This window comes from Rhea pennata, chromosome 20 (genome assembly GCF_028389875.1).
Source record: "Rhea pennata isolate bPtePen1 chromosome 20, bPtePen1.pri, whole genome shotgun sequence".
In the NCBI taxonomy this organism is placed as follows: domain Eukaryota; kingdom Metazoa; phylum Chordata; class Aves; order Rheiformes; family Rheidae; genus Rhea; species Rhea pennata.
In genome coordinates this window covers 4,916,429-4,944,114 of record NC_084682.1, presented here as the reverse complement: position 1 = coordinate 4,944,114, position 27,686 = coordinate 4,916,429, and the positions used below count along the sequence as shown (strand labels likewise).

General features: G+C 61.4%; 2 protein-coding genes across 6 annotated transcripts in view; one reads left to right on the top strand and one right to left on the bottom strand.

Moving 5' to 3' along the window:
* ABR (ABR activator of RhoGEF and GTPase) overlaps window positions 1-20,826 on the top strand; it is a 46,571-nt gene extending 25,745 nt beyond the window's left edge. For 3 of the 5 annotated variants that reach the window (XM_062592795.1, XM_062592800.1, XM_062592796.1), the window contains 17 exons: window positions 1,320-1,372; window positions 1,703-1,843; window positions 2,190-2,311; window positions 2,451-2,616; window positions 2,853-2,975; window positions 3,213-3,288; window positions 3,465-3,569; window positions 4,124-4,198; window positions 4,400-4,497; window positions 4,605-4,736; window positions 13,368-13,427; window positions 13,609-13,718; window positions 13,954-14,093; window positions 14,982-15,116; window positions 15,584-15,689; window positions 17,619-17,766; window positions 18,338-20,826. In XM_062592795.1, coding sequence (XP_062448779.1) covers window positions 1,320-1,372; window positions 1,703-1,843; window positions 2,190-2,311; window positions 2,451-2,616; window positions 2,853-2,975; window positions 3,213-3,288; window positions 3,465-3,569; window positions 4,124-4,198; window positions 4,400-4,497; window positions 4,605-4,736; window positions 13,368-13,427; window positions 13,609-13,718; window positions 13,954-14,093; window positions 14,982-15,116; window positions 15,584-15,689; window positions 17,619-17,766; window positions 18,338-18,427 — 1,880 coding nt within the window. In that variant the 3' untranslated portion in view covers window positions 18,428-20,826. Of the gene's footprint in view, window positions 1-1,319; window positions 1,373-1,702; window positions 1,844-2,189; window positions 2,312-2,450; window positions 2,617-2,852; window positions 2,976-3,212; window positions 3,289-3,464; window positions 3,570-4,123; window positions 4,199-4,399; window positions 4,498-4,604; window positions 4,737-7,913; window positions 8,335-13,367; window positions 13,428-13,608; window positions 13,719-13,953; window positions 14,094-14,981; window positions 15,117-15,583; window positions 15,690-17,618; window positions 17,767-18,337 lie in introns of those variants that run through there. The other 2 variants (XM_062592798.1, XM_062592799.1) reach the window with 2 other exon arrangements.
* Window positions 20,827-22,364: 1,538 nt separating this feature from the next.
* Window positions 22,365-25,829, bottom strand: TIMM22 (translocase of inner mitochondrial membrane 22). Its single transcript, XM_062592801.1, has 4 exons — window positions 25,552-25,829; window positions 25,182-25,378; window positions 24,048-24,120; window positions 22,365-22,942 (listed from the first exon to the last, which is right to left on the bottom strand). The coding sequence occupies exons 1-4, from the start codon at window positions 25,763-25,765 to the stop codon at window positions 22,866-22,868; spliced, it is 561 nt and encodes a 186-aa protein (XP_062448785.1). The 5' UTR covers window positions 25,766-25,829; the 3' UTR covers window positions 22,365-22,865.
* Window positions 25,830-27,686: the final 1,857 nt, after the last annotated feature.

Here is a 27,686-nt window from a genome sequence, read left to right as displayed (position 1 = left end):
CCTGGGGCCGCGTCTTTAGCTGTGCTTCGTGCTGCCGCGGGATGGACCGAGTTCCCCTTGCACCCGGGGCCAGCTGGGGCCAGGGCTGCTGACGGGCTGGGCGACACCAGGGGCATCTCCTGGAGATGCTGGGAGCCCCCGCAGCGAGAGCAGGGCTGGAGCGGCTCCGTGCGGGACCCACCAATGCCCATGAGGGAAAAGGGAAACTGCCAAAGCTCCCAGCTGCTGGTGACAGCGCATGGCTCTTCCGCTTGGCAGCTGCGTCACAGCAAGGTGGCCGGGTACGGAGGCCCGTTGAGCGCTCGGGGAAGTCATCTGCCTGGGAGCCGTTAGCCAGCAGAGATGTGCTGGCAGGGATTGCGCCAGCAGCTCCTGAGTCAAGACTGGCTGCTTTTTTCAGATGTGTTGGCACAGTTGCGGTAGGGATGTCCCGTGGCCCAGGTGAAGTAGGGTGGAGCGATGATGATGATGATGATGGTGGAGCCCCTCTTGCTTTGCAGTCTGTGACCGGCCTCTGCAGAGAGGAAGAGAAACTGGCCCAGCACATGCACTCAGCACCCACCTTGGGCCCATGAGGGTGACACAGCTGGGACAGTGCTGGGTCAGTGTCCCCACCATGCCTGGTCCCAGGGCAAGGGCAGATCTGGCTGGTGTGGGGATGTGCCTGGAGCAGGGCACTGCGGGAAGCACACACAGCCGTTGTCTTTGCTTGTCACCACCTGTGGAGACCTCCCATTAAAGAGGACAGAGACCCTCATGGCACAGTGTCCACCAGCCCTTGCAGCAGGGCAGGACTGTCCCTGCCAGCGGGTCTGGGCTCGGCTCTGTATCAGTACTCAGCTCCCACGTGGGATCCTGCCAGTGTCGTACCGTGTGTCCTTCGAAACGAGCAATGGGGCAGCGGGTCGTTTGGGGCTTGGGTGCAGGAGGAACAGAGCTGGCTTGTGGTGGCAGTCAGGGTCCTGAGCACGTCCGTGGCCTCATCCTGTGTGTTGGGAAAAGCTTGGGGAGCAGAGCCCAGCTCTTCATGTGCTCTGCTTAGAGAGGGGGACCGCTTGGGTGCAGCCCCAAAATCAAAGTGTGCGTCGGGCAGCTGCTGCCACTGGGCCGCCAAGCCCAGCCATCCCATCTACACCTTGCTACTTGCTCCAGTGTCCAGCCTGGCTGCCATTTATCCTGCCCCCAGCACAACAGGGCCCAGGGCCCAGCAGGAGCCTTTACAGGATACTGTGCTGGCTCCTGTGGCAGGGACAGGATGGGGGAAGAGGTGCTGGGCCCCGGTAGGTGGGTGGGTGCTGACACCTTGTGTCTCCCCACAGCGCTGCTGTACAAACCCATTGATCGAGTGACACGGAGCACCCTCGTCCTGCACGTGAGTGTGATGCCAGCCTGAAGGTGGGGAGTGGAGGGAGGATACTGAGATGTCATGGAGCAAAATGGCTGATGGAGGCTGTGTTCCTGTGGGTATTGGGGCTGGAATGGCCCTTCCTGGCATGGAGCAAGCTCTTGGTGGCTCTGCTATCCCTGTGGCATGCTGCAGTTGGGTCCCATAGCTCCTGGGAGATAATCACCTGGCAGCTTCTTCACCAGGAGCTGCCCATGTCCCAAGGACTGCTGCCAGGGGTCCTCTGGGAGCACCCTAGAGTGGGTGCTGCAGGAGAACAGTACTGTTGGTTGCTCACCCGTGGCTGTCCTGTTCCAGGACCTCCTCAAGCACACCCCTGCTGACCACCCTGACTACCTGCTGCTCCAGGATGCCCTCCGCATCTCACAGAACTTCCTCTCCAGCATCAATGAGGACATCGATCCACGGAGGACAGCAGTCACCACCCCCAAGGGGGAGGTGAGGCAGGAGGGAGGGCAGTACCTGGGCGCGGGGTGATGGTCAAGCTCTCTGCAAGCCCCCAGCTGGTATTTCTGCTCTGAGCCACCCCACAGAGCTTGTCTGCGAGGTAGAGAGAGGGCCTCTTGACACAGCCCCAAGGTGCAGGATTGGGGCTGCACCTAGTCCTTGCTTCTTTCTGGCACCCTAGTGAGAGCAAGGGACCATAATGGCATCGAGGGGACATGGATCTTCCCATGTCCCTGGCCTGTTGGCCAGGCCTGGAGTGGAATGAAGGTGTCTCTCCCCTGTGGTTTGTTGGCCTTCGCTCTCTGCCTGCTCTCAAACCAGCCCTGCCTCCCTGCAGACCCGGCAGCTGGTCAAGGATGGCTTCTTGGTGGAGCTGTCGGAGGGCTCACGGAAGCTGCGACATGTCTTCCTCTTCACTGATGTCCTGCTGTGCGCCAAGCTGAAGAAGACAGCAGTGGGGTAAGGAGGGCACTGGGCTTGGGTGGATGTGCTGCATGCCCCATCCTCCAGCAGGACAGAGGATGTCTTCAGGAGATGTGCCGGTGAGAATTGGTCAAGGGCCAGGAGGAATCGCTCAGCACCTGACTCTCAACTGCAGGAAGCACCAGCAGTATGACTGCAAGTGGTATGTGCCCCTGGCTGATCTGGTGTTCCCATCACCGGAGGAGTCGGAGCACTGCCCGCAGGTCCATGTCATCCCTGATCACGAGCTGGAGGACATGAAGATGAAAATCTCAGCCATCAAGAGCGAGGTGCAGAAAGAGGTAAGAGTGCAGGGGGCCAGTGAGGTCATGGGGCCCACTCAGCTGGCTAGCGGTGCAGGTGTGGGCCATATGCTGGGATGTCCATGGGGCTGGACCATCTGCCCCCATGTGGGGTCACCAGTGGGCAGCCAACACCTCGTCCTGGAGACTGGACACACGGACAATGGGGGTGCCTGGGGAGTCTCGCCCACGCGTCCCTGGCTGACTCAGACCCTCTGTCCTCTCCTTGCCTACAGAAAGCCAACAAGGGGCAGAGCCGGGCCATTGAACGCCTCAAAAAGAAGATGTTTGAGAATGAATTCTGGCTGCTTCTGAACTCGCCTGCCATTCCCTTCCGCATCCACAACCGCAATGGCAAGGTGAGGAGGGCAGGCTGGAGGCAGCGAGCGAAGTGGAGGGGGCCATATTGCACGGTGCTCTCCAGAGAGAGACAAGTGTTGCCCCTCTCAGCTGCAGTCTGGAGGGTCAAGCATACAGACACCTTCCATCCCAACCATCCAGCAGCGCTGTATTTTCTTCCGCCCTGGCACATCTGGGCAGAAGATGTTCACGGCCCTGTGTGTGTATGGCTTGGTACATCACCCTCTCTCTTGCAGAGCTACTTGTTCCTGCTATCATCTGACTATGAAAGGTCTGAGTGGAGGGAGGCCATTCAGAAACTGCAGAAAAAGGGTAAGTCCTGGGCTGCAGAGGGCCCCTCGGGGCTCTTGGCCCCTGTGGGAGCTATAACAGCTCCTGGGTCCTGTGGGCCGCAGGGAGCCCTGCAGGATTGCAGCCTGCTGCAGTCTGATCCCCTGGGGACAGCGCTGGCTGCGTCCTGCTGAGGCTCCCTACCTGCCCTCTCCCAGACCTCCAGGCCTTCGTCCTGAGCTCAGTGGAGCTGCAGGTGCTCACGGGATCCTGCTTCAAGCTACGCACTGTCCACAACATCCCAGTCACCAGTAATAAGGATGGTGAGTGTCCACTGGACTGGAAGCCCCGCTTTCCCTCCAGGCAATTGCCTCTCCTTCCTTAGGGAGCACAGTGTCCCCATGCAGCATGGCCTGGGGCCTGCAGGGTCCCTTGCTTGGAATGGGGGGCTCTGCTCAGGCTGTCCAGGCTGTGCAGGGGAGATGCACCCACCAGGTGGCACTGGCGGGGCAGAGTTGGACAGGGGCGTAGTGTCCCAGCCACACCGAGGTCTCTGCTCCCCGGCTGGCTTTGGGGTCCCTCCAACGTCTTCACAGGCTGGGCAGGACCAGGGTGTTCCCCGAGTGAGACCAGCCAGTCCTACTGGGAATGTGCTCTAGAGCTGTCCAACAGCAGAAGACTTGTCCTTTCCCAGCCTTCTGGGGAAGCCCTCCACAGGGGCTGGAGACCCTGCAATGTCACTGCAGGCACGCAGCACCTCAGTGGTCTGTGCTGGGGCTTGCAATGGGGAAGTCTGTCCTGGGGATGCCCTGGTCCTAGGGGCATTGGAGATTGAATCTGGAACCCTAATAATGTTCTTCTGCTCCCTCCGTTGCAGACGACGAGTCCCCCGGGCTCTACGGGTTCCTGCATGTCATCGTCCACTCTGCCAAGGGCTTCAAGCAGTCTGCCAGTAAGTGAGGGTGCCCAGACTGGCTCGGAGCACTCAGAGGGACCTGTGTGGGCTTGGCTCCAAGATGGGGCCCTGCTCTGTGCTCAGCAGTCCCGTGGGAAAGGCCCAGGAGCCAATGGGTCCCGGGAGCTCAGTGCTGCTGTCCCCTGTGCAAGCGCTGGGAGGTGTCACTCAGGCACTCAGCTGTGTCTTCTTTGCCAGACCTTTACTGCACACTGGAAGTGGACTCCTTCGGCTACTTCGTCAGCAAAGCCAAGACCAGGGTTTTCCGGGACACAACTGAGCCGCAGTGGAATGAGGTGAGGGGAGGCAGCAGGACACAGGGAAAGGACTGTGCTTCCCTCTCCCTTCCAGCCCCAGTTTTGAAGTCGTTCTGGGGCTGAGCCACCCTCCCTCTGCTCCCCAGGAGTTTGAGATTGAGCTGGAGGGCTCCCAGTCCCTGCGGATCCTGTGCTATGAGAAATGCTACGACAAGACCAAGCTCAACAAGGACAACAATGAAATCGTGGACAAGATCATGGGCAAGGGGCAGATCCAGGTATGTGCTGGGGCATTCCAAGCTTGTGTCTGGGATCGGAGAAGCCCAACAGGCTGCTGTGCCTTTGGTGCAGAGCATGGGGGTCTCGGCTCGGGTTTGAAGGGAGTGAGGTGGATAGACATCAGGGATGTGAGTGATGAGCTGGGGCATCATGCCAGCAGAACGTGGGACAAAGCGAGACAGGATCCTGGGGAGGCGGCAAAGCTGGCAGCTGCCCCCAAGCATGCATCCGGCCTCGGGCCCCGGCACAGCTCCCGTGTCGGTCTCAGTGAATGCGCGTCAGCCGGAGAACCAGGAGAGGAGCAGGCTGGCACGGGCCGGGCTGGGAGAGCTTCCTTCCTGCCGGTGCGCTGCAGCATGGCCGGGCAGATGGAGGCCGCGGGGAGGGGGGCCGGCTCCGGTGAAGCAGCCGCGATGCTGGCGGCTGCCCGCCCCAGAGGGGGCCCTGAGCGTGCAGCCCCGCTCCCCATGGCAGCACAGCCGTCCCTCCCCGCCGGCCGCGGCTGTCCCTCTCTGCCACCATCTGCCTTGCCTGCACCTCCATCAGCACTGCTGTTATGGCAACCGGTGTTGCCAGGGCAACGGCTGAGCTGCCTTGGATTGGCTGTTGCTGGGCAGGGAGGATGGAGGCCTCGGCTGCCCTGAGATGCTCTCAGGTGAGCAAGTCGGCGGGGCAGGAGGGGGCCAGCACGACCTTGGGGCCTGCATCCCTGTGGCGTCCCACCTTCGGCAGGCTGCGGGATGGCCCAGGGCAACAGGAGATGGTTTGGGTCAGGGGTGCCCCATGTAGTGCCTTGGTGGGGGACCTCCAGCCTGGCTGCCTTTGCTCCTCTACCCGTGACGGTGTTGCTCCTGGGACATGTCCCTCCACGCGAGCCCACTTCACAGGGCCCGGCACAGCTGCCTGTTCTGTGGGAAAATGCCCGAGGGCAGGTCCCGGGGGAGGAGGAAGGAGCATGAAACGTCACTGCTGGGAGGAAGGCGCTATGGAGGGGACAGGTCCATGCGAGGTGGGAGACAGGGGCTCAGCTTTGCCAACAGCTTGTCCCTGGCAGAAATTGCCCTGCTGCCCCCCACCTTGGGGACAGGGGTGGCACTGGGTGCTGCGATGCGCAGGAGGGCTGGGGCAGGGAAGGGCCTCAGCGCCCCCAGGGAGCCAGCTCAGCTGCGCTCTCACTCTCGGAAATAGCCTGTGTCAACAAACATGAGTCACCCTGGGGGACGCGTGAGTTGGGGCAGGGACAGCACAGCCTGTTTCCGCCGTGCAAAAGTCGAGGAGGAAGAACGGGAGCGAGGAGGCCCCAGCGCTGCTGGCTCCAGAGGGGGCCTGGCTGGACGGAGCAGTGTTCGTGGGGCAGGATCGAGACCGTCCCGCTGTCACCCGGTGCCAGAGCTTGGGGCAGGGGCTGGCGCTGGCGGGTCATCCCTCTGCCGTGGGACCTCATGTCACCGGTAGAGCCAGCGCTTACCCCCTAGCAATGGACATGTGGAGGGAGCACAGGGCTGGGGCTGTTTGGGGCTTGCAGGGAGCGCCGGCCCTTGGAGGGAGTTTGGGGGCCTCTGAGCCTTCGCTCTCGGAGCCCAGGCAGGCGCTGGCCTCTGCCCCGTTCGCTCCGTACCTCCAGGCCGCGGCAGCCTGGCTCCCAGTGCCCTCCCCATGCCGTGCCGTGCGTCCCTGTCCCGGCCCCGCAGTCGCTCGGGGGCAGGAGGGATGCAATGGGAAGCAGCTGGCTGCTCCCAGGACCTTCCCTGAGCCTCGGCCTCAGCTGTCGGATGCCGGGCAGGGGAGCGGGTCGCGTGCAAGGGGGACGCCGCAGCGCCTCTCCCGGGGGAGCGGCGGGGAAGCCCCGTGAGTGTGGAGGGGACACGGGCAGGTCACGTTGTGCCAACATCGAGGACGTGGTTGGGGATGGTGCTGCAGTCGTTGCCCAGGGTCACCTCGAGGATCCCAGCACCGAGCCCCGGAGGGGTCTGTGGTGTGCCAAGCATCTCCGTGGCTGCCGGAGGGAGCCCCGTGCCGCGGCCGGGACGCCCATGGGGCCGCGTGGGCCCTGCTGCCTCGCCGGCTGGCCCGGGTGAAGGTGCGTCCGTGCGTGGGGATGGCTCCGCTGCCGCTCCGAGCTTGCGCTGACCCCGTTCTGCGTGCCGTCTCCAAGGCCAGGCCGGGCTGCCATGGGGGTAGCTGTGCCGCAGGGGTGCAGGCGCAGCAGCTCCGTGTTCCCAGCACGATGGGGCTAAGCCCAGCTCGGAGCCTGCCGCAGCCGGGCGGCCATGCTTGGTGCTGCCAGGGCTGGGCGGGCAGGGCTGCCCGGTGCCGCGGTGAGCGGCAGGTAGGTGCCGGGGTCGTGCAGAGCAGCCCGCGAGTACGTGCGGAGGGGAGAGAGCAGTCCAGCCCCCGGGCCCTGGGGTGGGCGAGGAGACGGTGCTGGATGGGGTCTCTGGCAGGAGGCGTCATGGGGCTGGATGGAGCAGCCCCTTCCCGGCTGTGCAGCCCCATGTGATGCACGGGAAGGAGACGTGGCCATGGGTGCCTGGCACGGGGAACGGCTCCCTGCCCGGCTGGTAGAGGCTCTGGAGGGGGCAGGATTGTGGTGTCAGGGCTCCGCCGCCTCCCTGGCCCTGCGAGGGGCCGCAGGCCTGGGCTGCCAAGGACTAGATCCTGCCCGGTGCTCAGTCCTGGATGGGGATGGGGGCAGCGCGAGTCTCTGAGCTTGCGCCTGGTGGCATCTCACCGCCATCCCGGTGCCAGGAGCGCCGCGGGCGGGCAGAGCCGTGCCGGGACAGGGGTGCAGGCAGGGTCACCCGGCGCCCCAGGCAGCTCTGCCGGAGCCGAGGTGACGAGGGCTGCGGCAGCCTGGGGAGATGCGGAGGGGACCCCGCTCCCCAGCCTGCCCCCAGGCCCAGCAGGAGCCCCCGAAGGGCTGGCCCTGAGCCCTGGCCCCGGCCAGCAAGGCCGGCGAGGCCCCGGGGGGCCGGGGAAGCCTCGGCCGCTGCCGCACGGCCAGGCCTCCCGCTCGAGCAGGGAAGCGGTTAACGGCGGCCGGCCGCCGCGGGGCTGAACAGCCCGGCCGAGGCTCCCGGGCGAGCAGCCGCGGCGGGCGGCGCGGCGAGAGTTAAACGCGGGAGGGGGGGGACAGGGGGGGGGCCCTGCCTTTGAGTCACTTCCTCGGAGGGGGAGGGAGGCTTTGGGGGCTGCCGAGCCGCCTGGCTCACACCCGGGAAGATGAGCCCTGCCTGCTCGCCGCCGCGCTGCCGGAGCGCCGCTCGCCTCTCCCGGATGAGCCGCCCCGGGTGCCGCTAGCTCCCCTCCGGCCGGCCGCGGCGGGGATGCCGGCACTCTCCTAAGCCAGCCGGGGCCGTCCACCCCGCCGCGCGCCCGCTGCCCCCGCCGGGGGATCCCTGCCGCCTGGCGTCGCCGGAGCCCGAAGCGGTCGCGATGACGGACGTGCTGGTGCAGCCGGACTGCAGCCCCGGCTCGGTGTGCGAGCGGCTGGAGCGCGGCTGCCTGGAGCGGATCGAGGAGCCCGACGGCAAGCGGCCCTCCAACACAGGCGCCCGCCTCTGGGGCAGGGTGCGCAGCAAGCTGCTCCGGCAGAAGGTGCCTCTCTGGGGCTGGGGGCACGGAGCGGGCGGCCGGGGGGCGGCCCTGCACCGGCGGGGGCTGCGTTACCCGGTGGCATTTTGGCTGGTGGCTTTGCTTGCAGGGGGCGAGTTGGGTATGGGGGTGCCTCGGCTGCGCGGCTCTCAGGAGTAGTTTGTCCCTGGTGCTTGTTGTCTCTTCCCCTCTCCTGGGCTCTCCCCCTTTGCGTGCCGGGGGCAGCCGTGCCCCCCGGAGCGGCTGGCTGGTTTTGTGCGGGGCTGGCCGGTGCCCCGGGGCCGGCGGCGCGGGGTGCAGCGCCCTGGCGGCGCGGGGCCGGCGGGGAGGAGACGCGGCCGCGTCCCAGGGCCCGGCGGGGAGCCCCCTGCCCGGCCGCGGCCGTCGGCTGGCTGTGCTGCGGGGACGCAGCGCTGCTCGCGGGCCCTGGGGAGCCGCAGCACCCAGTGCCCGCGTGCCGCATCTCCAGATGGGCGATAGGTGCTGCTTGTTTTGCAGACGCCCTTGGTCCGCGGCGGGCTCCTCCGGGCCAGGCTGGAGCCGGGCGGCAGCTGCGTTAGCGGGCGCTGTGCGGCCGCGGGGGGAGACGGTGCGGGGCTGGGCGCAGCGAGGCGAAGGCGCCGTCGCAGGCTGCCCCGAGGCTCCCGGCGTCTCTCACGGGGGACCCGGGCTGCCGGGGTTCCCGCCGCGGGGAGGAGCGGGGCCGCGGGCAGGAGCCGAGGGCCCCCCTGGGGCCGAGGTTTGCTCGGCAGCAGCGCTCGCCTGGGTGCCGGCAGGGCTGGCTGTGACGCAGCGGCATTAACCTCGATTTTGTGCAGCCGGGATTAAGGGGCGGCGAGGGCTGCGCCGCGGGGCCGCCCGTTGGCTGCCGTGCCGCCGGGTCCAACCCCGGGGTGCTTTTGTTTCCCTCGGCTCCATGATTCCTGCCCGCGGCTGCTGGCGGGGGGGGGGGGGGGGTGGGATGGGTGAGCGGGGAATGCGCGGTCCCGAGCCACCCCGCAAAGGAGCCGCGGCCTCTCCCGGCTGGGAACCAGCCCCTGGTTGTTTTGCGGGGTGCGAGCGGCTGTAACGCAACCCGCGGAGCCCAGTGGCTCTCCAGCGAGTGCTCCCAGCCCCGCGCCAGCAGCTCCCCTGCCGAGCCATTTGCTGCCCAGCCGAGGGGCCCTGAGGCCGCGCGGGAGGCGCCGGCGCTCGGCCCCCGCACATGGCTGAGCCCTCCACGCGCTTCACCCGCCTGCGGGTGCCGTCCGCGGCCCCGCTCGGTCCGCGCGTGGGTCGTGGCAGGGCTCCGGCGTGCCGCGGGCGCGTGCCGCTTCTCAGCTTGCTGTCGGCCGGGGCCGCAAATCGCCGCTACTTTGGGGCCGCGCTTTGCCGGCAGCGTCGTTGGCTGCTGCGGGGGCTGCTCTGCCCCCGCGGCGCGGAGCAGCTTAGCAACCGCCTGGTTCCCTAGCGAAGGTGCCGCGGTGGCGGGGGGGGCACCCCCTGGCCCGCCGGAGCTGGTGCGGGCAGGGGCACGTGTGGGTGCAGCCAGGGCAGGGCCTGGCTGGGGCGCCCGTGGGTGCCGTGCTGATGGGACGGGACGGGACGGGGCGCTGTGACTGCAGCAGCTCCCGGGGATGCGGCAGCCAGGGTGACGCGGGGCCGGCCGGGCGCGGGTCTGCCCCAGCGGAGACGGTCTCGCCGGCTGAGTCACCGGTTTGCTCATGCCGGCGTCTCCCCAGGGCTGATGCGCTGGGTGACCTCATGGGCAGGAGGGAGGGACGTGCCGGCCTGGCAGCCCCTGCCCTGCCGCGGCGTCCCACTGCTCGGGACTCTGCAGAGCCGCCACGAGGGTTTGGAGCCGGCCGAGGCCGTTGCCAGCCCCTCTCCCGGGAGCCCCGGGGAGCCAGCGGCGCAGCAGCCCGGCTCGGCCCCGGCCCGGCGCAGCCGCCGGCGGCTGTACCTATCCCGGCACAGTGTGGCTCCCGCCGCCCACGCGGCGGCTGTATCGGCAGCGCACGGCCCGGAGGTGCTTTGAGGACAAAATCCAAGTATGCAGCCTCGTCTCCTTCGAGTCCAGCGTCCTGCTGTGCACGGGACGAGCAGCAGGCCCGGGCGGCGGGGAGGAGGCTGCCGCCGGAGCCTGCCCGGGACGCAGGAGGCTCTGCGGGGCTGCCGGGATGCTCATGCACTGCCCTGGGCCCCGCAGGGCCAAGGGGCCTCGTCCTGCAAGCAAACAGCTGCGGACAATTTGGCAAAATGGGATGACTGCAAATGTCTGTGGGCCGCTGGCTGCGGCTGGGGCTGTTTCACCTTGCTGTGGGTGAGAGCTGTGTTGCAGCAGTCTCGGTGCCAGCCTGACGCGGGTGTCCCATTGCTGAGAGTCCGCTTAGACGAAGGCGCGAGCAGCTCTGGAGAGGGTCAGCCACCCGGCCGAGACGTGTGCCCTGGCACAGGTGGGTGTTCGAAGCTGGCGAAGCCCAGGGGCCTGGGAGCACCTCTGAACGCCTTGTTCTGCATCCGGTGCAGAGCTGCTGGGCAGGGGCTGATACGTGTCTGTGCCTGGACGAGGTTGGGCAGCTGTCCCGGCTCCAGCGGGGATGCACCGGGCACCGACACGGTGCCAGGTCTGTGACAGCAGCACGTCACTGTGCCGTCTCGCGTGCCGCTGGCACGGGTGCCGGGGGCCACGGCGGGGCGAGCAGCCGCAGGGACACCGTGTGCTCGGGAGGCCGGTCTGCGGCGCTGGCGGCAGCCGAGCTGGCTTTTATTAAAGCTTTGCGCGGAGTCCTGCTAAGCCCTTTCCAGGTGCGAGGCGCCGGGGCTGGCGGAGCTCGGGGTCCCACGGGACAGGGAAGAAGCGTGCGTTGTTTCCGATTAACCTTGCGGAGTGGGGAGGCCCGGGGCTGCCCTTGGCTGGGGTGACGATGGGCAGCTTCCCGGGGCTCGCGGGGCTGGGCACGCTCCCTTCCTCGCCCCCAAGGCTGTCGGTGCCGTAAACGGGCTGCACAGGGAAAAGCGGAGGGTGCCACGGACGGGGGCAGGACCTTGGGACTGGGAGCAGGGTGCTCCCACGTGGAGGGTCTCGGTCGTCGTCGTGCTGGGCGGAGGCTGCGGCCGTGCCGTGCGGGCCCTGGCGTTCCCCGCAGCAGCCGGCACGCCGGGGGGGGGGGGACCCTGCCCGGGAGGGAGGGAGGGACACGGGGGACTCGGAGCGGCAGGACCAGAGTTGGCTGCGGGCTGGCTGCAGCCTCGTGATCCCTGTGCCCAGACATGCTGCAGGGCCCCCCAGGAGCCCAGGGCAGCTGTAGCCTTCCTCTCCCTCCCCCTCCCCCTCCTCCTCTGCCCAGCCGCTGTTCCCGACCGCCGCAGGGCTCGCCTGGGCTCTCCGGTGCGCTGGGGCGCCGGCGAGGGGTCCGCGAGGAGACGTTCCTGGGCCGCGCGCTGGAAGCCGCAGCCGGTTCACGTGGCACCGGGGCCGCTCGCGCTCGCCGCCGCCCGGCCAGGCCCGGGGCTCGCGGGCGCGCGGCGGGTCCGGCCTCGGGGCTGGCTGCCGTGGGCCGGCCGGCCCGGGCGCTGCTTGGGGCCGCCGCGGGGCCCGTTTGCTGGCGTCTCCCCGTCCTCTGGCAGCGGCCCCATCGCTGGGATCCTCGTTTGCTGCTTCTCCCCTTTGCTGCTGCGGGCCCTATCCTGCCTCCGTGGGAGATGCTGAGCAAGGGGGTGCTCAGTACCGGGTCTGTGCTGGGGGGCCAGGGTGGCTTGGGAGCCTCCCCTCGGGAGCACGGGGCCTCGGTGCGTGAGTGGGGCGCGAGGGACCGCAGGGTCCCCTGCGCGTGGCGGAGCAGCCCCGCGGGGTGGCCGGCGCCGGGGCAGGGCGAGGGCAGCTCCGCGGCCGGGCCGGCGGCGCTCCGTGGTGTTTTGCGCGTGCCAAGCATCTCCTGAGCCAGCAGCTGCTGGGGGAAACTCCCGCGTCCTTGAGCAGTGACCCGCCGCCGCGCCGCGGTTGGCGCAGGCCTCGCCTGGCAGCCCCGCGCGCAGCCCCCAGAGCCCCCCCAGCGCAGCGCAGTGCAGCCCAGCCCAGCCTGTCCCTTCCCCTTCCCGGAGGGCACATTAGTGCCGGGCTCTGCCCTGCCGCCCACCCGCCGCCCGTGCCGTGCATTACATGGATCGATGGGGACGGATCGATGCCGCCAGCTGGGGACCAAAAGCCCCAGAAGGCAGCTGGAGCGAAGGCCAGTGCGGTGGCTGCGGTGCCCCCGTCCCTGTCCCCGCGGGAAGGAAAGCTGGTGCCGCGCGGCCGTCCCGGCACAAGCGGTCTCCCTCGCCCTGGCTCCGCTCCCTGCCTCCCCCTGGGGCCACGGCAGCGCTCGCAGCTGGAGCTCATCGCCCCTCCGGGGGCTGAGCCCCGCTGCCGGCCCCTCTGGGGGCTGCAGCCGCTGCTGTCACCTCCGGGCAGGGCCCCACGTCGCCGGGGGGCTGGGGCAGCTCCGTGCGCCCTCCGGCCGGCTGCTGGGCTGGGGGCGCCGGGCCTCCGGCTGCAGCCGCGCCGCGCTCGCTGCGGCACGTGTCCGGGCCTTGGGAACGCCAGAGCCGCGGCCGCGGCGGGCCGGGCCCGAGGGAAGCGTACCAGAGTCCCCTGCTAGCCCGAAAGCCAGAAATAGCAGAGCCCGTCATTCCCAGGGGTTATAAATAGCCTTGGCTATCGGAAGATGTTGTTTTTCTGCATGGAAAATGCTGCCCTAGTTCTGTTTCATTAATCTGCCTCCAGAAATAGTTGTGATTCTTGGAAGTTTCTCGTTGCGCGGGTCTGCACTGGGCGGTGGTGTCGCGGGGGCTCGGCGGGGGGCTTTGCGCTGCCCCCTGGGGCAGGTGGAGAGGAGAGCTCCATCCCCCCGTGTCCCTGGGGGACAGGGTGCCCGGTGCGCGAGACCATCTGCAGGCCAAGGGCTTCAGTGGCTGGTGAAGAGGCCCCAGGGCACGTGGGGCTGGGGCAGGCAGCGGGGGCGGCGCGGGGCTGCCGGCGCGGGGGGATCCTCACGTGCCCTCTCTCCCTGCAGCTGGACCCGCAGGCCGTGCAGACCAAGAACTGGCACATGGACGTGATTGAGATGAACGGGGTAAGTGGGGCCGAGGGGAGCCCCAAAGCCCCTGGTGATGGCAGCGGGAGGGGAGCGGCTGGCCCCTTCCTTTTGGGGGTGACCAGCTGGGGCCTGCGGGGCTCATAGGGCGCATGGGGGCCGTACTGTGGGCTCATGCATCACGGAGGTGTGGGCTGGGGCCCACCTGTGTCTCCTGCAGATCAAGGTGGAGTTCTCCATGAAGTTCACAAGCAGGGACATGAGCCTGAAGAGGACCCCGTCCAAAAAGCAGACTGGTGTCTTCGGAGTCAAAATCAGCGTCGTGACGAAGTACGTCTGGGCCGGGGGGTGGCTGGCCTGTTCCTGTCGCTGTGAGCCATGGGGCCTGGGGACTCGCTCCACGCTCACCGTGCGTCCCCTGCCTCAGCTGGGCCCGTCTCCACCCGTTCCCTCGCCCGCGCCGTCCCTGCCACCACGCGTGGGGGTCTTGCCTGGCTCGGGGGCTGCAGGGCTGGGCTGGCCGCGGCGGGTTCACCTGTGCTCACGCCTCTGCTTTCTGAGCCAGGCGCGAGCGCTCCAAGGTGCCTTACATCGTGCGCCAGTGCGTCGAGGAGGTGGAGAAGAGGGGCATCGAGGAGGTTGGCATCTACAGGATCTCCGGGGTCGCCACAGACATCCAGGCTTTGAAGGCAGTCTTCGATGCAAGTGAGTGGCCTGGCGGGTCTCTTCCCTGCTCATCCGGCCGCTCTGGGAGCCTTCGCAGGCTTTGCTGAGCCTCCAGGGCTGTCGCTCACCAGTTGAGCTCGACAGAGCTTGGGGTTAAAGCAGCGTTTCAGAAAGCCTGTGGTTTCTGAGGGCGAGGGACCGCGTTGGCTGGGCACCCCAGGCCGAGCCTGCGCCGAGCCCCGTGTCGGGAGCCCTGCTGGCTCCCCTCCAGCTGCTTCCTGTGACATCTGGCCCCGCAAGCTGGGGGGCTGGCGCGGCACTTGTGCCAAGCGTGCAGGCGTGCCCGGCAAGGGCCTTAGGTACGAGGAGGAAGTTGCAGCTGGAAGAGCAAGCGCTGAGAGGCTGCGTCCGGGCGTCCGGGCTGAGGCCGCTGGAATCGCCGCCAGCGCAAGGGCGGCCATGCCAGCCCTGCCAGCCCCCGCGAGGGATCCCGGCAGCCTTGCTCTGCCCTGACCTGTTTTCAGTAGCATTTGTGTGTTGCCCTCTCTGATCTGCCTCTGTGCCTGGCTGGCTCCGCGGGAGACACTGAGTCAGGGAAACGTTGCAAATGGATTTGCAAATTGTTCCGCGTGCCATTGCCGGGGCAGGTCGGAGCCGCTCAGCGGTTCCCGTGCACAGCGAGGCTAAGTGCCGCTCGCTGCTGCGGGCAGGAGCTGGGTTAATGCTTACGTTAGCCCGCGCGTCCCTGTTCCTGGGGCTCAGCAAGCCCAGGGGGCTCTTGGTGTGTCTCTGAGTGCCAGCCCCGAGCAGGTGGCAGCGCAGCCGGGTCTGCAGCCCTGTCCCTGCTCCTCCAGCTCAGTCAGCTGGGGTGATGCAGGTGTCTGAGAGCAGAGGCAAAGGTGTCACGCGTGGGTGCTCTCTGGACAGATAACAAGGACATCCTTGTGATGCTGAGTGACATGGACATCAATGCCATAGCTGGCACGCTGAAGCTGTACTTTCGTGAGCTGCCCGAGCCTCTCCTCACTGACAGGCTCTACCCCGCGTTCATGGAGGGGATTGGTAAGTGTTTGGGGATGAGCAGGGGTTGGGTCCCCAAGCACAGCTCTGTTTGGCATCACCTGCCCTGAGGCTGGAGACTCCCCAGAGTCCTTCCCTGCATGGCCTAGGCTTGGCGGGCTGCTGAGCAGCGTCCCGGCTGCCCTTGGCCCCGGGATCATGATGCAGCTCCGGGGTCCAGGCACAGCCCTGCAGTTCAGGGCTGGCTGCAGAGAGGAGTCCAGTCCCGCTGCTTCGGAGGTGCCAGCTGCCTGCCTGGGACAGGCACCCTTGCCAGTGCCGTTGCTGGAGGCTAGGCACCCCTTGGAGCACCCTCGGACCTCTCCTGGCAGTGGGTCTAGTGCGAGACTTGCTGGTATTCCACCCTGCCCCGCGACATCCAGCTGCTTGCGTGCGCCTGTTCAGTGCTCTAGTGACCCAAGACGTAGGGTTTTGGCAACCCATTCTGAGCTTTCTCTCCTTGTCGCCAGCCCTCTCGGATCCTGCTGCCAAGGAGAACTGCATGATGCACCTTCTCCGCTCACTACCTGACCCCAATCTCATCACTTTCCTCTTCCTGCTGGAGCACTTGAAAAGGTAACAGCTCGGCCCGCTGAGCAGAGCAAGCGGTGGCTCCCAGGGCCTGCCCAGCACAGGCGGGATGCGTGCAGGACAGGCCCCTCTCCCTGCCTCTCCGTGGGCCTGGGGAAAAGAGCAGAGTTCGAGCCCCTGTCTGTGTCCCGCGGGCTGCGCGGTGGCTGCGGGCTGCTCCCTGACGGAGCAGATGGTACCGTGCAGGTGCAGCATGGGGCTCCGGGCGGGCGGCACCGCCGGCGGCAGCAGCTGCTTTGGGTAGGCTGCAGCGTGGCCCTTTGCCAGCCCCTCCGAGAGGTGCAAGGCCTGGGACAGTGCTGTGGGGCAGCCAGGGTGAGGGCGGGGAACTGCCAGGCCTAGGATATGCTGGGGGGCTGCGGTGTGGCCCTGCAGAGTCTGCTCTGGGGCGCTTTGGTGCTGGCTGGGTACAGACTAGATGTGTGCCCAGCCCCATCGCCCTGGGCTCTGGTGCGTTCGTGGGGAGCGGTGGCCAGGCCTCGTGGGCTGCAGTTTGTTTGGGCTCAGATACTGTGAGCCCCTTTGGCTGATGTTGATGTTCTCCTTGGGCTTCCTGCGGCTCCTCTCCATGGGCCCTGTGGGATCCTGGAGGGATCCTGGGGCAGTTCTGCGTAGCGAGGCCCCACAGAGCAGCCCCACTGCTGACGGTGCCAGCGGGGAGCCCGCAGTGCGGCTGAGCAGGGGCGCTCGTGCAGGCCTGTTCCGCAGGCAGCGCACATCCTTGGGCAAGACGCAGCTCTTGGCCGCCTCAGCCCAGCTGTGCAGCTGGTCAGATGAGCTCTCCATAGGGACCGGCTGGCCTCGGTGCGGGAGGAGGTGTCCGTTCGGGGCTGCGCAATGTCACTCTTAGCAGGAAAACTGAATGTCATGTCCCTTCCCACCACTCACGCCCCTGCAAAACAAGCTGCAGTAATTCCTGTAACTTGCCTGCAGCATGTGGCTGAGCCCTGGGAACTCTCCAGCTCTGTGGTGATGCCCCCGTGCTGCACGGAGCTGCTGGTGCTGGGACAAATGCAGCAATATGTGGCTTGCCAAGTGGTCCCAGTGGCTGTATCCCTAATTGTGCTCCCATACCTGCTTCACCTTGGCTGAGCCTGGGTCCATCTGCAGCTGGGAGAGTCCATCCGAGCCTGGGCAAGGGCAGTTCTGGAACCCCAAACCCTGCAGAGGGCACAGGGCTGTCACAGGGCTGTGGTCCCGCAGGCAGGACCTGGCCAGAGAGCTTGCCTCGAGTTTGGGAACGGCGCTCGTGGCTCATGTTACTTGCATCATGAAACGTTTTTCTCTGGTTTGGCTAAAATCAAACAGAAAAAGTGATTGCTGCCGGGGGTGGAGGAGGAAAATCCGTTCAGTTTCCATCCTGAGAACCGGGCACAGCCAGTTCCCACATCTGCTCCCCTGGCCGGGGCTCAGCGGTGCAGCCTGTGCCGGGGGAGCACAGCTGTCTCCTAACATGGCAATGTTGTGGCCCCGGTTCCCTTGGTGAGGGCTGGCTGCGGTCCAGCGGGGCTGGAGGGGCTGGGAGCGTCTTGGGGGAGTCGGTGCCGAGAGGCCCGGGCTGATGCAGAGCTCCCCGTACCCTTCGGGGGCTCGGGGAGGGCGGAGGCTCGGCAGCACATCAGCAAGCGAGGGCTTGGTCACTGCCACATCACAGCCGGGGCTCGCGGCCAGGCCCGGCCGGCTCCAGCGGAGGCCGGGTGGGGGGCAGAGCTGCCTGCCCTGCCCCTGGTTTTGCGGGGGGGGGGGGGGGAAGGGGGGGCGTGAAGGGCAGCTGCAAGCAGCAGCTGCCCCGCAGGGGCTGGAAGCCGGAAGGGAGAGGAGCACTTGTCCCCCCGCCCCGGTTGCCCCATGGCTGCATTGCTCTGGGAGAAAAATATTAGGGTCTGACACTTGCCCTCTCTCCCCATCCTGCAGGGTAGCTGAAAAGGAGCCCATCAATAAAATGTCACTCCACAACTTGGCCACAGTCTTTGGGCCAACATTGCTGAGACCTTCAGAGGGGGAGAGCAAAGGACACCTCACCCTGGCCTCTGACATCTGGTCGCATGACGTGATGGCCCAGGTAAGGCTGTGCAGGGTGTGCTGGCCGTGCTGGGACGCGGCCCCCGCCGGCGCTGCCCTGCCCTGGCCGCTCGCTGACACGTGTCCGTGGTCCCAAGGCGAGGAGGGAAGTGTCCCCTGCGGCTGACACAAAGCTTGGGGCAGCGCTGCGATGTGGCCTTGTCCTCCCCACTTGCTCACCGGCCCATCGCCAGCCCCATGCCGGCGCTGTGGCTGCCAGCAACGTGCGCGGCCGCGGCTGCAGAGGCTGGCCCTGCCTCCGGACAGCCCTCGCTGTGGAGGTCTGTCCCCATGCAGAGGCCTGGAAACGCGGGGACTCTGCAACTCAGAGCAGAGCACGAGCTTGCGGCCGCAGCACTGCTGCGGGCTCACAGGTCTCGCTGGGGTTGCGCTAGCCCAGGCCCTCCGGACACTCACGGGAAGCGGAGGGAGGCCGGAGAGGAGGGTTTTACCTGCCTGTCTGGGTAGATTTATCCTTCTCTGCTGGAAATGTCAGTGCAGAGACAAACTGGGACCTGGCAGCTCTGCCTCTTTCCAGCTCTTTCCAAACACGCTCCGTTCGCCTCCCACAGGTCCAGGTCCTCCTCTACTACCTGCAGCATCCTCCCATCTCCTTCACTGAGCTGAAGCGCAACACACTTTACTTCTCCACGGACGTGTAGCCTGCAGGGGGGAGGCACCAGCTGCGAACACTCCCAGCCTCCCTGCTGGGGGACATGGACTGGATCGCTGCCTCCCAGGGAGAACAGCCTGGACCAGGATGGTGCCGCCTGCAGCTCCTGTACAATCTCGTACCAGTGGCCTGGTCTTGCCCCAGGCGCCGTGCCCGTCTGTAAAGTAGTTGTCTTATGTCCCTTCTTGTGTTCAGGAATTGTTTTTTATGTATATTTGTTCAACCGAAGAGGTAGTGACTGACAAGGGCTGTGGACACAGGCTTCCCCCTTGGCTCGTTTTCTCCTGGATTCCTTTCTGCCCTCTAACTACAACCAAGCGTCCTCACGTCTTGCCCAGCTCGAAGACTGCAGCGTCCCACGAGTGCCTGTTTCTCTGCCCAGCTCGCCTGCCCCATGCCTGCATGTGCAGCACCGGCTCGCTTCAGAGGCTGGGAGCTCCCTGGTGACAGTGACGGCCAGCTCCCTTTTGGCTTGCTGCCTGCGCAAATGTTGGACCCTGTGCCTGGACCCTGCTCTGCCCTGAGCAAACCTACGACTGTGAGGGCACAGGAGTAGGGTACTGCATCTTCCTCACCACGTCTCTTCCGGGTGCTTTCAGGCAAGTTCCTCTATAGCCCTTGCGTGTGCTTTGCCTGTGCGTGTGTAGCATGGTGGTTACTTCCCCTCGCTGTTTCTTGTCTCCTGAGCAGCGTTTTGGGTTAACCTGCTATTCCAAGGCTGGAATGAGAGGTGCTGTGTTGGTCCCGAACCATAGCAGGCTCAAGGGAAGGCCAGCAGGGCTGGATCTGCTCCTTCTGGCCCTAGGCTGACCCCAGACCTGTGTTCTAGCCTATGACCATCAGGCCACGAAGGTTAAAAATTTCTTCAACAGGCCCTAGTGAGGAAAGGAATGGGGTTTAGGCCTTGCTCTTGCCAAGCAAGAGGATGCGTCCCCGCCATTTCTGTACGTCCGCATCTCTGCCTTAGCTGTCTGCACAGGCCGCTCTCCAGCTGAGCACTGCCAAAAGGGTTACAGACTCCTGGCCACCAAACCTGCTGCAGCTTCTTGTTGCAACCCAGTGGAGTGGCCTGCCGTGGCCACCGGAAAGGGAGTTTCTTTACCCTCCTTGGCTGTTCCCTGTTGCCCTGAGCACCAGGCAAATGGAAACAACCGGCTCTGCCTCAGTGCTAGCTAGGCTGCCAGAGGCAAATGCTATTTGTGCTCCAGCTGGCCAGCGACCCAGCCCGAGCACCAGTTCAGGAGGCCCAGAGGAGGGAAAGCCTTTGGAGGCTCTGTTTGCCTTGGCCCTCAGCACTGAAGGCAGAAGTGGTTCTTTTGCTCTTTCTCACAAAGCGATCGCTGCTGGGTCAGGTATGCCCAGCTGGGTCAGTTCCATTTTTAATTTACAGCGCCAGGTCTTGACCCAAAGGCTGATGGCTGGAGCTGTCAAGCCATGTCCCAAGGCAGTACAGCAGCTTGCACGCACTGGCCACCGGGATCTGCTCTGGCTGCCTGTGCGCTTGGCTCCCAGTATCTCCCCACCCTCCCATGCTTACAGGTAGGTGCTGGTACCTGTTGGGACACAAATCCTTTCGCTCTGTGAGACGAGTCTGTGTTCTTGTGGGGAAAGCCCCCTCCTCAGTTGTCTTGGCCCTGCACTCTCCTGTGCCAAAGGGAGATGGACCAGAAGTGGCCAAGCGTATCCCTGCTTGCAGTGGTGTTGCCTTTACTCATCTGACTAACAGACTGTTCCAGGTAGAGCCCATCGTGTTCCACCGATGCACCAGGTGTGTCCCAAGCCCACCTCCCCAGCAAAGGTGGCACCTGCCAGCCCTGCACCAGCAACGCAACTAAAGGAGGGGAGGCCTTTTGGTCCCCTTCTAAAGGGCTCACACTCCAGACCCCACTCCTCGTGACTACCAGCTAAACAGAAGGGAAACAGCATTGTAGAAAATAACCGAGTGTCTTTCTTGGCCCTGGACCCAGTAAGGAGGCTCAGTTTTAGATCTGACTGCACAAGGGATCCCTGTGTGTGTCTGATTTGTTACACGTATCCAAGTCTCTGTCCACGATAGTGTCGTTCCAGATGGAGACTCTCTACAGCCAGTTTCCCCCCTGCACGTCAGTGGCTGGAGGCCTGGTCCACACAGCCTTGGCACAACAGGCTGCGGCCGTCCCAGTGACTGGCTTTTGTTTGTCCCTACAGAAAGGAAAGAAGGGGGGATGGACTCTTGCAGCTACAGGTAGAATAGAACTGTTAATTAATATTTGACTTTTAAAAGTTGTTAAGGATATATTTTTGTTTGTGTTCTGTTTCAATTTCTGTAGATTATAAACTTTAAATGGCTGTAAACCACGTGAGGAAAAAAAGTTAATAAAAATGCAAAGCCCCAACATTTGCACAAAAGAGCCCTGTGGTGTTGCGCTCTGCACTAACTGAACACCGTAGCATCGTAGCTTCTCCCTCGACATGGAAATTCTGCTATGTGTTTTGAGACAGTGGTACAAACACAGGCATTGTGCCAGGTAATCTTTTAAGAGAGATCATAGAATCAGTAAGGTTGGAAGGAACCTCTGGAGATCATCTAGTCCAACCTCCCTGCTCAGCAGGGTCACCTAGAGCATGTTAGCCAGGGTTGCATCCAGGCAGGCCTTGAGTATCTCCAGACAAGGAGACTCCACAACCTCTCTGGGCAACCTGGTCCAGCGCTCCGTCACTCTCACAGGGAAGAAATTCCCCCTCATGTTCAGGCAGAACTTCCTGTGCTTCAATTTCTGCCCATTGCCTCTTGTCCTGTCACACGGGACAACTGAAAAGAGTTTGTCCCTGTCCCCTTGACACCCTCCCTTCAGGTACTGAGATCTTATGCTTTGGGCTACAGCCTTGCACTTCAGTACATTCTGGAGCAAAAACCTGGACTGTCTGGAGCTAAAACCTGGACTGTCTGGAGCTAGCTTGTTTAATCAGTCCAGAATTACTCAAGCTTCAAATTCAGCTGACCTGCACAGCTTCTGGCCTGAGGATACTGGACAGGTGCAGCAAAGGAGAGCTGGCAATTGAGAAACCTCAGCTGATAGATCACATGGTGCTGCCTAATTGGGCATGGGAAACAATATGTCTCCAAACTGACCACCTTAACAGCCAAACTACTCTGCTTGTATTGCTCTTCCAAGGTAAGGCAAGTGCTGTTGCTGTTCTGGGATGTCAAAACATGGATGTGCAGAATGGGAAGTGGTGAGGGAACCCTCAATAGAGGAGTACACTGAATCTGAAATCCCAATGCCTCTAGAACACAATGGTAGGTATTCGCCTTTGTAGAGTGGCTTAAGGAAGGTTAAAACTATTCTAAACAATTCTGAGTTTAAAAGTCATCCCCTGAGGTCTGGCAACAGTGTTTCTAGCGTTTGGTTATAACAGCAAGATACCTAACACGAGTGCAGATCAAAAAGGGAGCAGTTCCCTGAGCTCACAAACAGGTGTTTTGACTTCAATATCAATGATTTGCAGAAATACAGCAGAAATGACTGATTTCCCCAGAGTAACACTGGGGCACTCAGGGGTGGTGCAAAAACATCATGGGAAACAGTCTGTGTGCTAAGTGAATGCCTCTATCGGTCCAACAGTGATTTACTCTTAAAACTCTGCTTTCTAGTCTAGCCATCAAGCTGCTGGAACTAATGGTGTGAGCCTGTAGCAGTTAAAGCAGTAGCAAGATTATTTGTACTCCCACAGCGAGGTTAAGTCAGGCTAGCCAAGTGGCTATAGAGAATTATACTTCTGCAACTACCTCTTTTCCGTTCCCCCCTTAAACTGTTTTGTTCATCTGCCAGTAACCACACAGTTCTAAGGCTAAGAATTCCTTTTTGCTTTTCCATTTAAAACATAGTAAAGAAATCTGGCTCTCATCTCTGTACTTGAAATAAGACAAGTTGTGCAGATGGCGGTTTGTCTTCAGTTGATATTTTAAGAAAAGCCTGGAACAAAGTATTTCTCCACAGGATCTTACTTCTCCCCAACAGAGTAGCAAGCAGCAAAGTGGTAACTGTTAAATACTTGCAGCATGTTCAAATACACAGTAACCTAAACCAGTGCATTTCTTTACAAAGACTGTCCTCCTGCCTCTTTCGATGCTAGCAACAGATTTAATTAAAATCAGACCCAAAGGATCTAGAAAGCTCCAGGCTTGATTCCTGGAAACCGACAGTCAGCTGATCCATACTGGTGATACTGCTCACTGTGTCTGGCTCGCTCCATCCTCGCATATTCCTGCAACTCCGCCTGAAGCAGCACGCCAGGGCTCAGAGCCAGATTATTGTTAGTCATTCAGGAAGAGCTGCCAGTGCCCTCCAGCTTGCACTGATCAGGACTCAAAAGGCAGTGGAAAGGTACGCCTGATGGTTCCTCTGCTGTGATGTAGAGGAAACTTGCCCTGTGGGATCTTGCTGTTACCGTAGATAGTAATCAATTGCTGCAGAGAACGCAGCAAATCCACCACATCCGATAACCCCTGCCTTCAAACCAGCTGCAATGCAAGAGGGATTAGAACGAATGAGAAAAAAAATAGGAAAGATTTTTTCCTCCCAGTAACTAGCCTCCACTGCTGTCTTGAAGAGCTTACAGCTGCAGAAACCTCATAGTCCTCTACCAGGGAAAGCTGTCATTGCTCCTGCCCAAGTGGATGGGGGTAACCTGGCACATACTCGACTTGCATTCCCAGGGCTCGACTAGCTCGACACATTGATTAGCCTCTGTGTTTCCCAGTCTCCACCCAAAGGCTAGAAGAGAAAACTCCAGTGCTTCTGGCTAACTTCAATGCACTCTGATCAGAGCGCTGCAAACATCTTTGTTGCTGGACAATAGATGGACAGGAAGAGCAACTGCTGCTTTAAAAGCTCTAGGAGGAATAAGTCCAGGATAGCGTAACAAGCTCAAATAGGATTTTCAAATAGCTCTTTCTTTTATGTTCTTTGGACAGCTTTTTTATTTGTTTGTTTTTTAAAGGAGAGATGAAAGAAGTTTAATTTTTCTGATGAGCAGAGCAGCCCTCTTCCTACTTGCAGATTCTCTCCAGCTGTCTTTTCCCTTAAGGCTTGCCAGCAAGGTCCCTACTAGGGACTGATGGACTATAAAATCCCAGTGTTTCCTGCTTTTGTACAGTCAGGTAGAATTGCCTGTTTGATTTGATCTCAGGGCAGGGAGGGTAGCATTTTGCACACTGTTGAAGCTAACAGAGTTCCTGACAATGAAATACTATATATAAAGCAGAGCTCTGTTAGCACAAAAGCTAAAACATCAGTGAGTTGTTCACTATGTATTTTTGGCTCACTCACTGTAACACCATAGAAGACTGCAGATAGCAAAGAGCATTTTCTGATTAACTTTCAAGTCACTTGTGTTAAATTTTCTCATATCTCACTGTCCTGTACAACCAGCCTTCCCTACCCACACAAATCTTTCAAGCTGACAGGAAAGTGATGGAGATAGCAGTTCTGCCAGTTTGGAGTACTCACTCACACATCATCATAATCCCATGCAAAGAGATTTGTGCATTGCCTTAAAAACACTGCTTGCTACTTAATCAAATTATGGACTCATCACAGAAGCCCCTCACAGCAGGCACTACCAACCTCTGAAGCCGATTGCTCCTCCTGTGATGCAGCCACTAATAACGCTATTCTTCCAGTCCGACTTTCCACGATACTGTGGAATTAAAAATCAGAGTCAAAAAGCAAATATGGAACGAACACTCAGTATCCATGCTAATGCCAACAGATATTAAAATGTCCTTCTAGTTTCTTCTGAGCTGAAGATGTTTTCCCCTCTGTTCTCAGCAGATGGCCCCCTGCACTTTCAAATCTAAGAATTCTGGGGGCGGAAGGAGGGGAAGAAACAGGTCACTAGGAGAGGTAAGTCATAGCCATATGGTGCAATGCAGTGTTATGGCAAAGATTCTCAGGTGATCTGACACAGCCCCCAGAACACAGCATTGTGAAGTGGTGCCAGCTCAGAGACTTTTAAAGGCACAACAATCCAACAAGTGCAACACTGAGCCTGTCCACATAGCCAGCTCATTTCTGAGCACAAGCACAGGCTGTTGCACTCTGCTGATGAAGACAAATTTCCATAGCTAGAACATACTAATTTTTCACTGGTGCAGAAAGATCTCTATGTACTGCTCCATTGTGCAAGTGAATGCACTTTTCTTCTAGATGAGCTAAGAAATAATTGTGCCTTTCAATTAAAAGGCAGCACTAAAATTTAAAACAGGCTAGTTTTCCTATTTAAGTAAATGGCTGAGAGATTTACCAATGAGCTGCACAAAGTCATTTTTTGCTTTAGGGGCTGGATGAAAAAAGGCCTGTTACTAAAGAATTTCCATCAAAGGATCCCTTCTGCATCTGGAATTTTTATAGGTTCAAATTACCAGGTTGCAAGTCACAGACTGATGTTTTAAAGTAATAACAAGTAATTGTAGTTGGGGTTTCAACAGTATTGTTTACTTGCCCATACATTCAGGCCCTGAACTGACAAGCACTTCATTATCATGTGGACCTGGAGCACAATGAACTCGTGCTTATTCCACTACAGAGAACAGCAGTTCTGAAGTCGCTGCTCAAAGCTGAAAAGCTTTGTGGGCCAAGAAGCAGAACAGACTTTAGCCTATGCCTGTCTGCACCCCCCTCCCTTTAATGGGAAACACATATTTATTTAGATCTACATACAAGACAACGCTTTATAACGCTGAGGAAATCGTTACTCACAGACTCTACCAGACACTCGGTGCAAGAGAACATGGCGCCCACAATGGCAAAGTTCTTCGCATAGGATATGCCTCGCTGCCCCATGTCCTTGAGGACCTCCTTTGCAGTCGGGGTGCGGTAGGGGTCCTTGGGGTCGAACCCGACGTTGGTGTCGATGCCCGCTGTGAACACGCCGAACGCGCCCCCCAGAACAAACCCTGCGGAGGACAGAAGGTGTAAAACGAGCGACGCCAGAGCAGGTTCCTCCCCCCCCCGCCTCTCCCGGGGGTCGGGGCAGCTCAGGCCCGGCTCTCCCTCAAGGAGCGCGGGGGAGCAGGCCGCGGGGCGCCCCGCGCGGCAGCTGCCTCGCCGGCCCCGGCCCTGCCCGCACCTCCCACGCAGGCCAGCGCCGCCTTGAAGGCGCAGCTCTCCATGGCCCGCTCCACCATCTTCTGCTCCTCGCTCTTGGGCGGGCTGGGGATGCCGCCCAGGGCGGCGGGGTCCCAGGCGCGGGGCCGCCGCCGCTCGCCCACCAGGTGCTCCAGCAGCAGGCTGTACTGCAGTGGCGGCGCCTCGGGGCCCTCCGAGGCCGGCGGCGGCGCCATGACCGGCTTCGCCCGCCTGTGGATTCAGCGCGGCAGCGGGGGACCCGCCGCTAACGCGCCCCAACCTTCGCGCCCCCCCTCCTCCCCCCCGCGAAGCGCCCCACGGTCGTTGTAGTTTCGCTAAGGGCCGCCGCCGCCAGCGCTCCCTCGCGCTCTTTGCCCCGCAGGAACTACAGCTCCCGACAGGCTCCGCGCCGCCGGAGGGCGGTGTGGGCCGCGCGGAGGCTCACGGGATTGGCAGTCCCTCGGGGCTGAGGGGAGAACTACGCTACCCGGCGTGCTCTGCGGCAGCCCCCTGGCGGCCGTTAGGACCGTTACAGGTGAGGCGAGAGCACCAGCTGCCAGAGCATCCTCGAGAGGAGGCGGCGGAGGCGGCGGCAGGTGAGCGGCGCCGGGGCCGGGGCAGGCCGGGGAGCTTCGCCCGGGGTGGGGCCGGGGCTGCGGAAGGGCTGAGGCGGTGTGGTGCGGGTCTGAGTCCCTCTGCTCCGGCTGAGATGCGGGGAGGGGGTGGGAGGCACTGCAGTGTGCGCCTCTTCCCCCCCCCCCCTCCGGCTTCCCACCTGACTGACCGCGCCGGTGTCTGTGGGGGCAACAAGTCCCAGGCCCCTGCGCCGGTCGGGCGGTTGCCGCAGCCCGTCCGGGAACGGGGCAGCCTGCCCCGGTACGATCTTTCGAGCTGTCAGGGCAAGTCCGGAGCGTGCTCCAGTGAGGGCGACGCAACCCAGCAGGTAATGTCCTGCCACCGTTCGTTCGGTGTCACCGCCATCCCCCCACAGGGACAAAGTCCTGCCCAAGTCCTTCTGGAGAGCAACGGTTCGTTGCCTAAAGTGTCCCACACAGATGTGTGGGAAATTGTGGTGTGCCCCAGTGGACGCCCTGTGTCTTCTGAGGTGAGACCCAAAAAAGCTTCACGCCATAGGGCAATTTCAGGCTATGAGGTCCTAGCCTGAGCTTGGACAGGAACCTCCTGTCTTCCACCTTTTCCATATGCTAAGTGAAAAGGTGAGAAGGTCAGAGCATTTCCTCTAGACTTTTGGTCACAAATGACAAACTTAACTAGTGTTGAATCACATAAAAGTATAGCTCTTTTATGCTTTTTCTGCTTGGTAATGAGGTGAGAGTTGTTTCATTCATACTACTTTGGTAACCAGGGAGCTGTCAAGATTAAAAGTCTTCTGTATGTGGTTTGCTTGTGTTTCATTTGCATAGCCTGTTTAACCTTCTTGTTCTTGTGGGCTAGAAACAGTTTGCTGCTCAACTTAGCACAAGTGAAGATGGATATGTCTATAAAAATCAGCTTTGTTGACTTCTTTTTTTAAAATGTTTTCTCTCTTTTTAAATTAAAAAGTTATCTATAGTCCTTTTACTCCTGAGAAATAGTTGTGATGGTTTCAATAGGATACTTCAAAGCAGCGTATTTCAATAATTTAAAATGATATAAAATTTTGCAATAATTTTAAAATTTTTGTTAGTTATTTTAATTACTTTAAAATAATTATTATTTTGTCCTGACAGCACACCATGAAACTCAGATTTTAGAAATTCTGAAGTAATCTGTTCTTTTTTCTTCATTTATCCTTTGCGTTGTATCGTGTTTATATCTTCTGAACTGGATAAATAAGTTCAAATAACAATATAAATTGATGATTTTACCACTTCAAGTGTTTCCTTATATGACATTAATTGTCGACAACTTTCCTCTAAAATTCCACTGCCCTCTACTGGTTGAATCATCAGACCTGCTCAGTGCTGTTCCTCTTCACTCTTGTTTTGAGAGTAGAGGGGGGCTTCTTTTCTTTTTTAAGATCAGAAACAGTAGAAAAGCATTCTGTTGCAATCTAGTAAAACAGTATCTTTATGTGGAAGAGAAGGTTGCTGGCAGGATCATCTCCCTAAGGAATCCTGAACTTTCGATTTCAAT